At 36.3% G+C, this 17,735-nt stretch overlaps 1 protein-coding gene across 4 annotated transcripts in view; it reads left to right on the top strand.

Annotated features, from left to right (window-relative positions):
* The window catches only part of LOC127851694 (hsp90 co-chaperone Cdc37-like), a 59,278-nt gene that overhangs the window by 28,986 nt on the left and 12,557 nt on the right, over positions 1 to 17,735 (top strand). For 2 of the 4 annotated variants that reach the window (XM_052385544.1, XM_052385543.1), the window contains exons 2-7: positions 5,731 to 5,864; positions 6,508 to 6,562; positions 10,599 to 10,703; positions 12,370 to 12,420; positions 14,547 to 14,609; positions 16,576 to 16,698. In XM_052385544.1, coding sequence (XP_052241504.1) covers positions 5,731 to 5,864; positions 6,508 to 6,562; positions 10,599 to 10,703; positions 12,370 to 12,420; positions 14,547 to 14,609; positions 16,576 to 16,698 — 531 coding nt within the window. Of the gene's footprint in view, positions 1 to 5,730; positions 5,865 to 6,507; positions 6,563 to 10,598; positions 10,704 to 12,369; positions 12,421 to 14,546; positions 14,610 to 16,575; positions 16,735 to 17,234; positions 17,271 to 17,735 lie in introns of all 4 variants that reach the window. The other 2 variants (XM_052385542.1, XM_052385541.1) reach the window with 2 other exon arrangements.

Genomic DNA, 17,735 nt, shown 5'->3' on the forward strand with positions numbered 1-17,735 from the left:
TTAGGAAAATACTGATATGTTAAATTTCTTGCAGGTTAAGACAGTAAAAAGATGAAAATGTCAATGTACAAATATACATATATATAATGGCATAAAATGACTAAAAATAACCAACATTTTATTGTTGTGCAAAATTTTAAGCTGAAACTTTGTATTTTTAATGCTCATTGGATTTATTTGGTAAAACTAGGGGCTTAAATAAGGACCCATACTTAATCTTAAAATCTGTATATTTTTTCCCAAATAAGTGCCTATAATTCCCAATTGAAGGTTTCAACAAATTATTATAACACAAAATGTATAGCCTAAATTACAGCCTGCAATTCATCTCCATACCCATTACTATTATTTAAACCTAAGATTATTTAGTATATGCAAAAACATATCCTCAATTTGAAAGTATTTGTTAGAAAAAAACACACTAATTTCCCATTTTAAGTAAAAGAACATCACAATTTTGGCAAATCCTAAAGATCCCAGCCCCATTATTAAAATGGTTTAAAAATACTGAACACTACATGTATATAATAAATTGTGAACAAAGTGAGACTTACTTCTCATGAGGTTAAACATCATCATTCCACGCATGCCACCACCTCCAGCGAGCGCTGACATCGGGTTGGCAGCAGCAGCCGGGTCAGCACCCATAGGGGCCTGGGCGGCAACCAGAGCAACCAAACACGCAACCAGGAAACAGACGATGACCTTCATGGCAACTGTGGTGGTGATCACACAAGATCCAGGCCTGAACACAAGCAAAGAGAAGAAAGACACTGTGACTGAATGTCAGAAACATGGGCCTTATATAGGTGGTTGGTTAGATGGTTGTGTGTATTGGGTCGCAATTGACAGGTGTCGTCTCAGACAATGCAGTAAAACTGTTGTTTGGGGATTAATTTGCATGTTGAAGGTCGTACAGATCTGTCAGGCCTGTGCCTAGGTAGATGTCTGGATACACTTGGCTTGTCACTGGATACACTGTGCATGTTGGCCTGTCACTGGGGGTGTCAGGCGGCCTAATTAGCTGCTAATTAGCCTGCACGATGTGCACTAGGAGCATGACCAGGCTGGGGACTGACCTAGTAGTGGTCATCAGGGCAGTCAGAACTGTGTGTATGTAACCATGCTGGGATTTCAATAGGTTTTTAAAGTCTTGAGTCAAATGACCCTGTGCTTGAATATGTGTATCTGGGAAAAGCAACCTTTTGAAAAAAACCACTAATCTGCTGGTACAAATAAAGCTGACCCATTTATAATCCTTTCAAAATCACACACCGTATCAACCGTTATTATTTTAAATAAGCTATCATTGGTTAATATAATGGAACAGCGTTGTTAATTGTACCGAGGTATTAGTGGGGTTTTCTCACCTCATGCAAACTCAGGGATCAGTCTATTTTGATGGTTCAAATGAAATTTTAGTTTTTAAAAATACTGAGGTTCAGGGTTATTTTCTTTCTTTATATTTGTCAAATGATCTGCAAATGTTCCTTATTATAAATTTGGGAGAAATACTGTTAAAAAACAATATGATTATGATATAAAATATTTGATAGAGTTAGCTTCCTGGTAAGACTTGAATTATAAAGTGATAATCTTGTTTTTGTCCTTAAAAAGTATTTCTGAAGACTTCAACATAGTTCCCCTTTTTAGAGACATAGTACAAAGACAAGAGTTTTCTTAGCTTTAGCTTAGATAATTGTTTATCTTAGATAGATTTTTCACGAGCAGTCTAAGAACAAGAAATATTACATTGCAATAGACACTTTTTTTATTGTTAGTCACATATGTTTTCAACAAAAAAGGGTCAAAAGTAATAATTATACATGTCTTTTAGCTGAGACAATAAGCAGTTTGAAGCCACATCAATAATCAACACTTAATTGTTTTTCTGTTAATTATCAGCTTATTATAACTATTGTTTGACTATGCGTATATAAAGTCGTTTCATTTTGTTTATATTATACAGTTGATATCGCTTATGATTACCCGATAATCCTGTATATTCCAGTTTTAAAGCAAATTCCGGTAAATATTTACGATAAAAGTGCTCAAAACACACAAACATTCGCAATTATTCTTAAGTACCCGTATCAAATACATTTTGGCATTTGTTACTATTTAAAGATGTGATGAAATAACGTCCAATCTGGGCGTTTTTTTCTCCACTGAACACGCGTAAATCGCCTGACGTGATGTTCATGTTTTTATACAACACAAAATACACCCACACTTTCCATGCGACGTTCTACATGTCTGCATAATTTTCGCGCGCTTTTTATGGAGACAAAGGATATTTTAGCACTATTTATTTGACGCTAGAATTTGTTAATGTCGCATTAGCATTAAAATTTGCAGGCGTGTTTCGGATTACAAATTTAATAAAGCTTATTTGAGAATTGAACGAAACAATAGCATTGTGCGTAATTAATTCAACGATAATTTGTTAAAGCGTATTACGTGCCATATTGCTTATTAAAATGTGAAAATAATAAGTATGAAAGTAGCGTAAATCTAGGTTTCTACACTACACAAATGTACATGTAGGTGTATATCATTTCACAAGATCAGCCGCGTACGTCCGCGGCGGATTTACTCCGCGAAAGTATGCAAGGTTAATATAGACTCGGCGTTGCTGCGCGGATCGATGCCAAGTGCCTCGGCAATACGCAGCATGAATAGACGCGGCCGCCGCGTACTAACATTCTGGCCGTGGCGTACCTGAGGATTATATTTGTTCCGCGTTGGCTGTACTGTAGCATGTTTATGGCATAATTTCATAAAACCAGATTTCTCAAAGAAAGGTCTAAGAATAAAACCAAGAATACCTACATTGTAGCATACAATTAAAATAACTAAGTGTTAATTCTTAGAATGATTCAGAATACCCAGACCTTCAATTGTAGTCAGTATAACTTTAAAGTGACAGTTCACAACTTATCATAGGGGCAAAATCGTAAGAAAACATGTTTTTATTGAGGATATCACTGGAATGAAATCGGTTGAAAACAAACAATATAGCGATTTTTATTTTGGGGTCGAGTACGGTAAAGTACGAAAACGACCTAATTAATATTCATGATTTGACACGTTAATTCAAACCTTAACAAACAAAATTGCGGTACGGGCAAATTTAGTGGAGAGAAGGTAAGAACAAATGCAAATACATCTGTTACAGACAGAAACTGAGTTGCAACGCTACGTTTTTGCTAAATCTATGTATTTATCTTCCATATGCTAATAATATTTAGCCAAAGCTAAATATAGATATAATTTGCATAACTCGCGACAATGCAATGATTTTCGCCTATTGCATGTATTTATGATCATTTATATATTATTTTATCGATTCAAAACCGATTTTGACCAGGTTTTCGATGTCAACCTCAATAAAAATATATTTCAATGAATTTATGTTAAGTTTATTTCTTGCTATATGATTTATACGCATAACATCGATCTATTCCGAGGACTGTCACATTAACAGTAACTATTTTATCAAACTAATTATATAAAAACCATCAAACTATAATGTTGTAAATTGAGTCAAGGTTACTTTGGGCTTCATAAAATTGAGCTTCTGTTGTCTTATTTATTTTATTCAGTTTAAACATGTGTACTCATCCTCGACCAGGGTTTATATCAATAATGTTCTTGACCAGATGGGCAGGGCACGAGGAGCTTTTGTCATTAAATTACAAAGACAATCATGGTGCAGCATCCTTATAATAACCTCTTGTTTGGTGAGTTTATACTTGTACATTGTGGCAGCAGCAGTAGTTTTTTGGGAGTCAAATTTGAATAACACAATTATAGGCCTTTTCCAAAATGACTGCCCAAATTTCCCAATTAAAGTTTCATGTTTAACAAACAAACAAATCTCAACATTTAGTTGACCTCCCATCCTGCTCTATAAGTTAAACCTTAGAAAATATAATATTAAAAACACTTTAATCTCAATTGTAAACTATATGTGAGCAAAAAAAAAAACAAACTAATTTCCCAATTTTAGTCAAAACAACATGATTTTATGTAATCCCAACAGCCTTAACCCAATTCCCAAAATTATGAAAAACTACACTGAGTAGTAGAAGCAGTATCAGTATTACTGTGCAACCACATGTATGAGCAAAGGTGACAAAATGATCTACATCAAGTGCAAGATCATTAGTAGTTGTAAATTTGTCTGTCAGCCTATCTTGGTTGTTGTGACACTGGTGTGCAGTAATCTGTCCATGCAGACACTTGCTATGCAGTCCTATACTTCCTTGATTTATGTGATGCTTTTTTAGCTGGATTATAGGTCACTGGAGGAGGGGGGACTGCTAATTACGGGTTAAAAACTTGATTTTTACTGCTTCTAATTATGCATGTCATATGGAAAAAAACACAAGTACATGTATAGTGCACTGCTTTTCGCAATAGTAAAACCCTTATGACTATGTTATACCCTAAAAAAGGTGTTACAGATGATAAATAATAATATTATTATGCAAATTCAGTGGTATTTCAGTAATATGATTTTCAATTATTTGAAAGAAAGTAATAATAAGCTTTATTTTATGCTTTCTGGTGGTTTATAGAGAAATATCAGTGAATTAAAACTGATATTTCACTGTTTGACAGAGTGAAAAATAACAATAAAAAATATTTATATGTTTAACTGTGAAATGTCGTCATTTTTTCGATGAAATGATGTCATAAATCCAGCAAAATTATCCAGTTAAACCTTTTTACAAGTTAAATAAACGGGGAAAAAAGCATACAATTAAAAGAATATTTGTTGGATTCGATGGAATATCGATTTTAATTCACTCGTGATCATAGAAAATATAAAACAAAGTATTATTAGCTGATACAATTCTTGACAAGATGGCTATTGAACTTGATGTGTTTTTCACTGGCACCAACCATGTTCTTTACCACAAGGAAGCCATCTATCACACAATACTAAAGTCTTTGAACCCAGGTCTTTAACTCTTGTGTTGCTAAAGAGTGCTTTTGGTGCCCCAAAGATTACTAGCAATACGAGCTGTAAAATATCATTTTTAATTCATTCATGCCTAGCGTCCTGAAAAAGGACATTGCAAACAGCGTAGACCCAGATGAGACGCCGCATAATGCGGCGTCTCATCTGGGTCTGCGCTGTTTGCTTAAATGAATTTCTTTATGAAATATTCTAAATATAGAAATAAATATACTTGACACCCCTAATTTTGGAAATAAATTGATCCAACTTAGAAGGATGGGAGAGTCCACTGGGCATGAATGGGTTAATCCGTCTTCCACACTATTCTTTCAGTTCTTCATGATAAGGAGAATCATAACCCTAACCCTAACACATGGGAGTTTCCTATGCAAATCTAATGGCCTAGGTCAAACTTTATTGGTTATTGACTCCTTGGCTCCTTCCTATTTATATCCCTGGCAACAATGTAAATAAAGCCTTATCAAGCGTCGTCCCAGATAAGTATGTGCAGTCTGCAAAGGCTAATCAGGGACAACTCTTTCTGCTTTTATGGATTTTTTTGTTTTGAAAGAAGTCTCTTCTAAACGAAATTCCAGTCTAAGGGAAAAGTGTCAACCCTAATTAGCCTGTGCCATTGCAGCAAAAGCTAATCTGGGATGATTCTTTATGCACATCATTGAGATCACTTTTCCTAAAACAAAGTTCCTTGAATCCCTGGCAACAATTTCAAATATATCAACTGTCCCTGTTGTGTGTTTTAGGTCTCTGATGATGAAGACGACACTCACCCCAACATCGACACACCGAGCCTGTTCAGGTGGCGACACCAGGCCCGTCTGGAGCGCATGGAGCAACAGAAGCAGGAGAAGGAGACTTTTGAGCAGCAGTACACCAGGTAACCATGGCAACCAAGGGGTTTAGGTGTCGGTACACTAGGTAAACAAGGGGTTAAGGGGTAAGAACACTTGTTAACCTTTGCAACCAAAAGGTTTAAGGATCAGTACTCAAGGTAACCTTGGCAACCAATTTTTCAGGGGTCAATACACAAGGTAACCATTGCAATTAAGGTTTTTAGGTGTCAGTACACTAGGTTACCATCGCAACCAAGGGGTTGATGGGTCAATACAAAAGGTATCCATGACATAGAAATGGTGAAGGATCATTCCACCATGTTCCCATCACAACAATGGCATTGAGTTGTAAGTCATGGAAACCAAGGGGTTGAGGGGTCAGTAAACCAGGTAGCCATGGCAACTAAGGGTCATTTCGATATGTAACTATGGATTTGAAGAGTAAAGATGAAACTATGTGTATATTAAATACCTTTTGACGATATCAGGCATAAGCAGTGTTCAAGAATAAGAATAAGATCAGGAACATACAAACAATTTCATGTCTCTGAACCTTTATGTATTCTTACAGCACGTTATATGTGTCAGTCACATGCTAATGCAAATATTTTAATAACTTAGTTCAGGCATCATTTAAATGCCCTGTTCTAAAATCAATGTAACAAATGTAAGCATGTTGGTTTTCAGTCACCAGCAAAAAGTTCAGGAAATCAAGAGAAAACTGCAGGAGAGTGAAGAGTCGGTAAGCAACTTGTGATGTGTTCAGTTGTACCTGTCCTTGACTGAAATAATGCTATTTGATAATACAAAATATATAGAGGATTATATTAGCTCTGTTCTGGGAAAACAGGGTTTAATGCATGTGCATAAAGTATCATCCAAAATTAGCCTGTGCATTTTGCAAAGGCTTATATGACAACACCATCTGCCTTCACTTGAAAAGTAGAGACTTACTGTAAACCATAATAAAAGAGGAGACTTCCTGTTAACCATAATAAAAGAGGAGACTTCCTGTAAACCATAATAAAAGAGGAGACTTCCTGTAAACCATAATAAAAGAGGAGACTTCCTGTAAACCATAATAAAAGAGGAGACTTCCTGTAAACCATAATAAAAGAGGAGACTTCCTGTAAACCATAATAAAATAAGAGACTTCCTGTAAACCATAATAAAAGAAGAGACTTCCTGTAAACCATAATAAAAGAGGAGACTTCCTGTAAACCGTAATAAAAGAGGAGACTTCCTGTAAACCATAATAAAAGAGGAGACTTCCTGTAAACCATAATAAAATAAGAGACATCCTGTAAACCATAATAAAAGAGGAGACTTCCTGTAAACCATAATAAAAGAGGAGACTTCCTGTAAAGGTTACAATACACTAAATGATCGCTTCATGTAGGGCTGTACTCTCTAAAAAAATATCATAGTTGACAGGAAGGCATGTTTTACACTTTTTACCATTATTCGGGTGTTATCTTGCGGAAATAATGGTAGGGCATGAATAGGTGTTCACAACTGAATCCCTGAAATATGATACACTTGAAGACTAAAGTAAACCATTGCAGTAGAAAAGGTTACATTTCACTAAGAAACGGCCGAAAAAAAAAGTTGCAAAAACAGTCGATTTTGATTTGTGTCAAGTTCTTTCTTGCTTTGTACATGACATATCTTTTTTATTGCATATATCGATTCCGCTTAGAATGGCCTTTAAGAAAAGGTATGGTTATGGGGGTCTCTATGTGCAAAATGTTGCATTTATTTTCGCTCAAAGTTGTCGCTTTTACATTGAATTATATAGGGAAACTATTTGGTGTATTATGACCTAAACGCAAAACCAGGCCTAGTCACAAAGGAGCTGTATTTACAGAAAATCATCATTGTTTTAGTGGGATATGACGCGTTTTGGCAAATTTCACGGAATAAATGCGTTTGTTTCACGAATTTAAGGAGCATCGTGAGTTTTTAAGAAAAAAATACGTTTTCAGAGGAAAATAAGAAAAAAAACGTACAAAAACTCGTCTTGACCATCTCAAATCGCAACAATTTGTGCTGAAAGAGCTCATGAACACGTTTCAATAGTTGTTTACTTCTTTTTCTACATAGCTTGTAACAATATTCCAGTATTTTGACAGATTGTTATTATTTAGGGTAATCGTTTTGCGCCTAAACGCCCGTTATAAATCAAAGCTCCGAACGCGAAAGCCACATGGCTTATCAGGCGTTATAATAAAATGCATTTTCAAGCATTTCTACGTGAAAGATCGGTCTGAAAATTGGCATGCACATAGAAAATAGGTTTATACGTATCGAAAAGTGCTTATTTTTCGCGATGTTAACAGTAAACGTTGTCTTATAGGTTACAATACACTAAATGATCGCTTCATGTAGGGCTGTACTCTCTAAAAAAATATCATAGTTGACAGGAAGGCATGTTTTACACTTTTTACCATTATTCGGGTGTTATCTTGCGGAAATAATGGTAGGGCATGAATAGGTGTTCACAACTGAATCCCTGAAATATGATACACTTGAAGACTAAAGTAAACCATTGCAGTAGAAAAGGTTACATTTCACTAAGAAACGGCCGAAAAAAAAAGTTGCAAAAACAGTCGATTTTGATTTGTGTCAAGTTCTTTCTTGCTTTGTACATGACATATCTTTTTTATTGCATATATCGATTCCGCTTAGAATGGCCTTTAAGAAAAGGTATGGTTATGGGGGTCTCTATGTGCAAAATGTTGCATTTATTTTCGCTCAAAGTTGTCGCTTTTACATTGAATTATATAGGGAAACTATTTGGTGTATTATGACCTAAACGCAAAACCAGGCCTAGTCACAAAGGAGCTGTATTTACAGAAAATCATCATTGTTTTAGTGGGATATGACGCGTTTTGGCAAATTTCACGGAATAAATGCGTTTGTTTCACGAATTTAAGGAGCATCGTGAGTTTTTAAGAAAAAAATACGTTTTCAGAGGAAAATAAGAAAAAAAACGTACAAAAACTCGTCTTGACCATCTCAAATCGCAACAATTTGTGCTAAAAGAGCTCATGAACACGTTTCAATAGTTGTTTACTTCTTTTTCTACATAGCTTGTAACAATATTCCAGTATTTTGACAGATTGTTATTATTTAGGATAATCGTTTTGCACCTGAACGCCCGTTATAAATCAAAGCTCCGAACGCGAAAGCCACATGGCTTATCAGGCGTTATAATAAAATGCATTTTCAAGCATTTCTACGTGAAAGATCGGTCTGAAAATTGGCATGCACATAGAAAATAGGTTTATACGTATCGAGAAGTGCTTATTTTTCGCGATGTTAACAGTAAACGTTGTCTTATAGGTTACAATACACTAAATGATCGCTTCATGTAGGGCTGTACTCTCTAAAAAAATATCATAGTTGACAGGAAGGCATGTTTTACACTTTTTACCATTATTCGGGTGTTATCTTGCGGAAATAATGGTAGGGCATGAATAGGTGTTCACAACTGAATCCCTGAAATATGATACACTTGAAGACTAAAGTAAACCATTGCAGTAGAAAAGGTTACATTTCACTAAGAAACGGCCGAAAAAAAAAGTTGCAAAAACAGTCGATTTTGATTTGTGTCAAGTTCTTTCTTGCTTTGTACATGACATATCTTTTTTATTGCATATATCGATTCCGCTTAGAATGGCCTTTAAGAAAAGGTATGGTTATGGGGGTCTCTATGTGCAAAATGTTGCATTTATTTTCGCTCAAAGTTGTCGCTTTTACATTGAATTATATAGGGAAACTATTTGGTGTATTATGACCTAAAATAATAAAAGAGGAGACTTCCTGTAAACCATAATAAAAGAGGAGACTTCCTGTAAACCATAATTATCATAAAAGTGGAAAGTGTTGTCCCTGATAAGCCTGCGTAGACTGCACATGCATTAAGCCCTGTTTATGATGATGTTTAGGATGATGTTTAGGATGATGTTTAGGATGATGTTTAGGATGATGTTTAGGATGATTGTTTAGGATGATGTTTAGGATGATGTTTAGGATGATTGTTTAGGATGATTGTTTAGGATGATGTTTAGGATGATGTTTAGGATGATTGTTTAGGATGATTGTTTAGGATGATTGTTTAGGATGATGTTTAGGATGATGGTGGTGGTAGTTTTCACTGCAAGTGTTAATATTTCAGTTCATGATGATGTTGACACTTGAAGTGCTTGCAGTGCTTTGTTGATGCTGATAATGTAGTAGTAAATGGTAACAGTTGTGGAAGTCATCATGACTTCTGCTGGTGTCACTGTTGTAACTGTTAACGAGATGCCTGTGGTGTTGCTGCTGATTTCATTGCTGATGATGATGGTGGTGGTAGTCATTATGATGCACCCAATGTTACTGAAAGGGGTGTTCGTAAAAATTGTGACTTCTGCGTGTGTTACTGATGATGGTGGTTAACGAAGTTTGTACTGCTGTTGATTTTGTTAATATAGATGTTTGGTGAAGTTTTCTCTTCTGCTTACATGTCTATTGCTGGTTTAACTGATTTTTCGCTAAAACTAACTTTAAATGAAAAATTCCATAAGAGCGGAAAGTGTCATCCCTGACTGCACAGGTTAATCAGGGATTGCACGTTATGCACATGCATTAAGCCACGTTTTCTCAAAACACAGCTCTTATGATTTGATTAAGGAGATTTTTCTCTTCTGCCGATGTTTCTATTTCTGGTTGTAGTTGTTACTGATAAAAGTGTCTCAGATTTTGATGCTGGCTGTGCTGGTTGTTGTCTGCAGGCAGCCGCGGCCAACCTGGAGTCACTGAAGGCAGAGCTGACAGAGATGGAGAGACAGGAGAGAGAGTTCAAGAAGAAAGAGGAGGAAATCAAGAAGAAAGAGCGAGTACGAGCCACTAAATGTGTCTTGTTCTGTGAAAATTGGGCAAAATGCATGTGTGGAAAGTGTCATCCCAGATTAGCCTGTGCAATCCGCACAGGCTAATCAGGGACGACACTTTCCGTTTAAACTAGATTTTCTGTAAAAAGGGACTTCCTTAACGAAAAATACCATAAAAGCGGAAAGTGTTGTCCCTGATTAGCCTGAGGGGACTGCACAGGCTAATCTGGGACGACACTTTACGCGCATGCATTTTGCCCAATTTTCACAGAACAAGACACAAATACTCCACTCATAGCACGGCTACACTCTGCCTGTTATATCAGGGCTATTATCCACTCTTATTGTCATAGCATTGCTACAATTTACATTTACTGTCATATTGGGGCTTAACTCAATTCTTACGATCATATCAGGGCTACACTCTACTCTTACTGTCATCATGACTACACTCGATCCACTCTTACTTTCATAACAGGCTACATACCACTGTTACTCTCAAAGCACGGCTGCACTCCCACTATCTTTAATAATGTCCTTTGATAAAAGCAAGCAGTGTGGGATATAGCAGTTGGACTGTCAGTCCGTCTGTCTGTCTGCCATCCAGCACTCCATTTTTGGCAGAGCTTTTGCTTTATACTTGTATAGAGACATTTTCTCTAGAATAATAGTTTTCCGCACTTTTTTCATTAAAGCTTGCAGATATTGACCTGATATTGTGTGTATGAGTTTACCTACATCACTTACAATACTTTTCCAGAATTGCTTACAAAATGCTTTCAGAAACTGACTTTATTTTTGGTGTGTGAGTCTACTGGCATGACTTAATTAACCCTTTCAGTGCTGGAACCGGATTTTGAAGGCCTTTGCAAACAGTTTGGATCCAGATGAGACGCCACAAAACGTGGCGTCTCATCAGGATCCAAACTGTTTGCTATTCTGATAGTGTTCTTTGAAAAAAATCGAAGAAAATGCTAATTTTAGAAATTCAGCAGAAGACATTTTAGCAGACGACAAATTTCCCAGCATGCAAAGGGTTAATCTTTAAGTTTGAGATTAATTCCAGTCAATTGGTTTATGTTAAATGCAGACAATATTCTCTAAAATAGCTGCTGCGTGGCTTCAAAGTGCTGTTTGTGGGCATCGTGTTTCACAAAGTTCTTGTTCTAACTGATTCAGAATCAATATTTCTTAACATGTATTATACATGTATTATTTAAGGATAGATTTGGTTATGCTGTTTTATGATTGTTTAGATTAAATAATTAGCACAGTTATTGTTGTTTGCTGTTATATCTTCTAATTCAGTATTCCCTCTACAAATTTTACTTGAGGAAGCATGTATATCCTATTTATTTAATTTGAGCGGATCACAGCATTACGGAGTAGTTCAAACAATAAGAATATTTTATTTGTAACTCTGCATAGATTAATGCCTCTGGCAAAAGTTTGGAAAAGTATTTGTTAGGTAAGTTTAATGTATGTTTTTTTTCTTTATAATATACTTTACTAAAAAATCCAGTGTATTCTCTTAAAGATGCTTGTCACAGATGTTGTTATCCAACAAAATAGTGACATATGCGTTCTAACTATGTGTTACTATGTCACTAACTTAGAATTCTGTATTCTGGTTAGTTGCATGATATTTGATAGTGTGTGTTGTATGTTACAGTTAACACCATGGAACATTGATACACTCTGTCATGATGGAAAGTCAAAAACTGTGAGTATTTCAAACATTGTGTGTTCTTAAGGATGGAGTTCTAACTAGTTAAACCATAATCTTGTTTGTATAGGAGTCCATGGACACTTATGACTTTAGATTGTGTGTATAGGGTGATATATTTTGCAGATAATTTTTTATCTTCTGCTTCATTTAAATATGCAGCAATGAAGGGGCAAATTCTGGTGAAAGCAATCGTTTTTTACTTTCTTTCATAAAAATATTGAATAATTTCCAAAATGCCTCAATCTAAAATTGGTCTGACAAGAACATCTGCTAATTACTGCTTGATTAAAGTCATTATACTTTGTTATTTTGAAAAGAACACCACGAAAACTAAACTTAAAGGCAAATAAAATAAAAAGAACAACTGTGAACAGCACTTTATATTCAAGTAAAATAAACAAAATATTATAATCAATTTAGTTTTGGGGAAATTGCTAAAAAGAGAAACAGCATATTAATATTTATATTTAAGGTATATTATTATCTGAATGATCTGTTTCTTGATTAAAAAATCAAGTAATACAATACTGAGTGTAACTTACATACAACTTGACTCAACTTGAGAATATACGGATTTATAAAAGTTCAGCTATGTTTCTACTTGCAATTTTTCAGTAATTAAAAATGAACTTTTGCCACTAAATTCATTCTCAATAAGCAAGATGTCATTAAGGACATGAAATCACATACTTATAGTCAGAAGTGTATTACAATCGTCTGACTGCGTCCATAAATAGCTCATAATTGTGTTAGGTTTTGACAATATAAAGCAAGTGTGGGCACACTGTGATAGTGCATCTAGATCTATATTGCATTTTGATAGTATATTGACAGCAGACTGTCACATTCACCTACATGCCATTCATACATTTTGTGACTAGTAATTATGTACATATTAATTATGCACATATTTGGGTGAAGACTCAGGATGGCCCACTTACAATTGATCCTGTCCCAATGTGACATTCTGTCTGACTGAAGAAAAATATTAGTGAGTGTTAAATACCAAGCTGTCAATACTAGCCAAGAGTTGTGATTTAGCACTGAAACAATTTGTAAGTAGTGAGAAAAATATGGGAAAGTTAACAAGTCTCACTATATATTTAGAATTAAAAATACTAGTTATTTAAATTATATATATTTTATGTTGAACCTCCTTGACAACACCCCTGCCCCCTCCCCACCCCCACCCACAAAAAAAACAAAAAAATAATCTGAAATACAATGTAGTATACAAATAAAAGCCCAGATTGATTTATCTGCATTTGTCACAGAAAATAATGTTTGCTCTATTTGGTTCATCACATTGTTTGTGAAGTCGTAACCCATGAAAATCATCACATGTGTTTGCTCCCTTTGGTTCATCACATGGTCTGTGAAGTTGCAACCACTTCAAATCATCACATGTGTTTGCTCTCTTTAATTCATCACCTGGTCTGTGAAGTTGCAACCAATTCAAATCATCACATGTGTTTGCTCTCTTTAATTCATCACCTAGTCTGTGAAGTTGCAACCAATTCAAATCATCACATGTGTTTGCTCTCTTTAATTCATCACCTGGTCTGTGAAGTTGCAACCAATTCAAATCATCACATGTGTTTGCTCTCTTTAATTCATCACCTGGTCTGTGAAGTTGCAACCAATTCAAATCATCACATGTGTTTGCTCTCTTTAATTCATCACCTGGTCTGTGAAGTTGCAACCAATTCAAATCATCACATGTGTTTGCTCTCTTTAATTCATCACCTGGTCTGTGAAGTTGCAACCAATTCAAATCATCACATGTGTTTGCTCTCTTTAATTCATCACCTGGTCTGTGAAGTTGCAACCAATTCAAATCATCACATGTGTTTGCTCTCTTTAATTCATCACCTGGTCTGTGAAGTTGCAACCAATTCAAATCATCACATGTGTTTGCTCTCTTTAATTCATCACCTGGTCTGTGAAGTTGCAACCAATTCAAATCATCACATGTGTTTGCTCTCTTTAATTCATCACCTGGTCTGTGAAGTTGCAACCAATTCAAATCATCACATGTGTTTGCTCTCTTTAATTCATCACCTGGTCTGTGAAGTTGCAACCAATTCAAATCATCACATGTGTTTTCCTTTTGTTTCCAGATCGTGAACACGTACAAGAAAGAAGAAAAGGAATTAACAGAGGAAGAAAGAGCAGCAAAACAGGTAGGATAGATGCATGAACCAGGATAGAAGGGGTTTCATTAAAGCTGCTACATCACGGACTACGGTATACAGCATAAAAAATTGGCAATAATTGTATCATTTCACTTTACTCATTAGAAGAGATCTATCAAGTTTATATAAAAACATTTAAAAAAAATAGATTGATTACTTATTAGGGAAACCTCTTTTATATATAGAAGACAAAATAATGTTTATATATGTCACATATTTTGTTTGCTGCTGTCAAAATCCTTGCCCATTTTAATTGCTCAGACATAATGTCATAAATTTCAGGGTGTTTTGTGAAATGATGTCGTTTACAATCACTTACAATCCTGTTGATATATGGTTATCTAGCATTTCTAGCTATGAGCCTGACGCCGCACTTTGATCAAACTTTCTTAGTTGAAACCCATTTATCTTAAGCTAGATTGCATAGAAATCCTAATTCATATTTGAAATGGTCTAGAGTCTGTTAGCTGGGACTAGAACCAGTACTTAGGGTCTATATGGGAAATCTAAAGAATGCTTCCACTTTTGGGATCGAACCTGTGGCCTCCGGATCTCTAGGCTGGCTTGATGTATGTGCGTAAAGTATCATCTGCACAGCCTAATCAGGGACAACACTTTCAGTCTTAACTGGATTTTTAATAAGAGGAGACTTCCTTTAAAAGAAAAACAAGATTTAAGTTTTAAAGGCTTCATTTCAAACCCTTAGATACTGATGAGCAGCAAACAGCATTAAACTTGAACAGACTGCGAGTTACTTGCAGGCTGTTCTGGTTTTATGCTGGTTACAAAAGTCATTTTCACTTTGCTTCTTATGGGGGAAAGGGTTAAAAGAAAAACATCATTAAAGCAGAACATATCATTAATGCTTAGGCTAATCTGGGACAACAATTTACACATACCGGTATGCACGAAGCCTGGTTTTCGCAGAGCCAGACTCCTATTGCTCTATCCATATAGATGTCCATTTCTTTGTTCAGTATTCCAGACTGGGAGTGGGTGGGTAAGGACTGTACGACTCCAATTGAATACTATTTGAAACTTAGCGTTATGTGGGAATGCCCCTGCTTTAGGGCTGGGCTTTATAGGCTGAACAGACCTTGTCAGATGCACAACATTGTTTGTAATAGAATCACAAAACAATTTGGCAGAAGGATCAAAATGAGGACATGGTGTGTTGCACACAAGAACCAGGCACTGTGGGCCAATGGCAAGTTCAAAATTAAAGCTCAATGGTCTAATATTATACATTTATCCTATTTCATTTGTCAAGACCGTGTGGAAGAATCATCGTAAAAGATTTAGATAGGAGAGAAATCCCTTGATGTAGATAGGAAACAAATCGCTTGATGTAGAGAAGAAATCAATTGCTTGATGAACATAGGAAATAAATCTATGATGTAGAGAAGAAATGAATCCCTTGATGTAGAGAGGAAATAAATCCCTTGATGTAGAGAGGAAATAAATCCCTTGATGCAGATAAAATATCAATCTTGTGATATAGATGTAGAGAGGAAATAAATCCCCTAATGTAGATAGCAAATCAATCCCTTGATGTAGAGAGGACATAAATCCCTTGATGTAGAGAGGAAATCAATTCCTTGATGTAGAGAAGACATAAATCCTTTGATATAAATAAGAAATATATTCCTAGATGTAAAGAGGAAATAAATCCCTTGATATAGAGAGGAAATAAATCGCTAGATAAAGAGACGAAATCAATCCCTAGATGTAGATAGGAAATCAATCAATAAATGTAGATTCCCTTAAGCACTTTTCTTAGCTTAAATTTGACCAGCATGAAATGTATTTCAAACAATTTTAATGAAGTGACTTGCAATTTATGTGAATTGTTTGCATTAGTTCAGAGATTCTGTTAATTGTTTTCTTATGTCACTAGAACTAGGTCACTGGAGGATATTTCACTAGATCATGTGCGAGGTGTGTCTGTCTTCAGGCCGAGTTCAACAAGCAGCACAAGGTGAACATGAAGAAGTTTGGGATGTTCAGCAAGTATGACGACAGCCAAGAGTTCCTGCTGCAGCATCCAGAGCTTGTCTGTGAGGAGACTGCAAACTACCTGGTGTTGTGGTGCATAGACCTGGAGATTGAGGAGGTAAGATGTCTGTGAGGAGACTGCAAACTACCTGGTGTTGTGGTGCATAGACCTGGAGATTGAGGAGGTAAGATGTCTGTGAGGAGACTGCAAACTACCTGGTGTTGTGGTGCATAGACCTGAAGATTGAGGAGGTAAGATGTCTGTGAGGAGACTGCAAACTACCTGGTGTTGTGGTGCATATACCTGAAGATTGAGGAGGTAAGATGTCTGTGAGGAGACTGCAAACTACCTGGTGTTGTGGTGCATAGACCTGGAGATTGAGGAGGTAAGATGTCTGTGAGGAGACTGCAAACTACCTGGTGTTGTGGTGCATAGACCTGGAGATTGAGGAGGTAAGATGTCTGTGAGGAGACTGCAAACTACCTGGTGTTGTGGTGCATAGACCTGGAGATTGAGGAGGTAAGATGTATGTGAGGAGACTGCAAACTACCTGGTGCTGTGGTGCATAGACCTGGAGATTTAGGAGGTAAGATGTATGTGAGAAAACTGCAAACTACCTGGTGCTGTGGTGCATAGACCTGGAGATTGAGGAGGTAAGATGTATGTGAGGAGACTGCAAACTACCTGGTGTTGTGGTGCATAGACCTGAAGATTGAGGAGGTAAGATGTCTGTGAGGAGACTGCAAACTACCTGGTGTTGTGGTGCATAGACCTGGAGATTGAGGAGGTAAGATGTCTGTGAGGAGACTGCAAACTACCTGGTGTTGTGGTGCATAGACCTGGAGATTGAGGAGGTAAGATGTCTGTGAGGAGACTGCAAACTACCTGGTGTTGTGGTGCATATACCTGAAGATTGAGGAGGTAAGATGTCTGTGAGGAGACTGCAAACTACCTGGTGTTGTGGTGCATAGACCTGGAGATTGAGGAGGTAAGATGTCTGTGAGGAGACTGCAAACTACCTGGTGTTGTGGTGCATAGACCTGGAGATTGAGGAGGTAAGATGTCTGTGAGGAGACTGCAAACTACCTGGTGTTGTGGTGCATATACCTGAAGATTGA

This window comes from Dreissena polymorpha, chromosome 11 (assembly GCF_020536995.1).
Source record: "Dreissena polymorpha isolate Duluth1 chromosome 11, UMN_Dpol_1.0, whole genome shotgun sequence".
In the NCBI taxonomy this organism is placed as follows: domain Eukaryota; kingdom Metazoa; phylum Mollusca; class Bivalvia; order Myida; family Dreissenidae; genus Dreissena; species Dreissena polymorpha.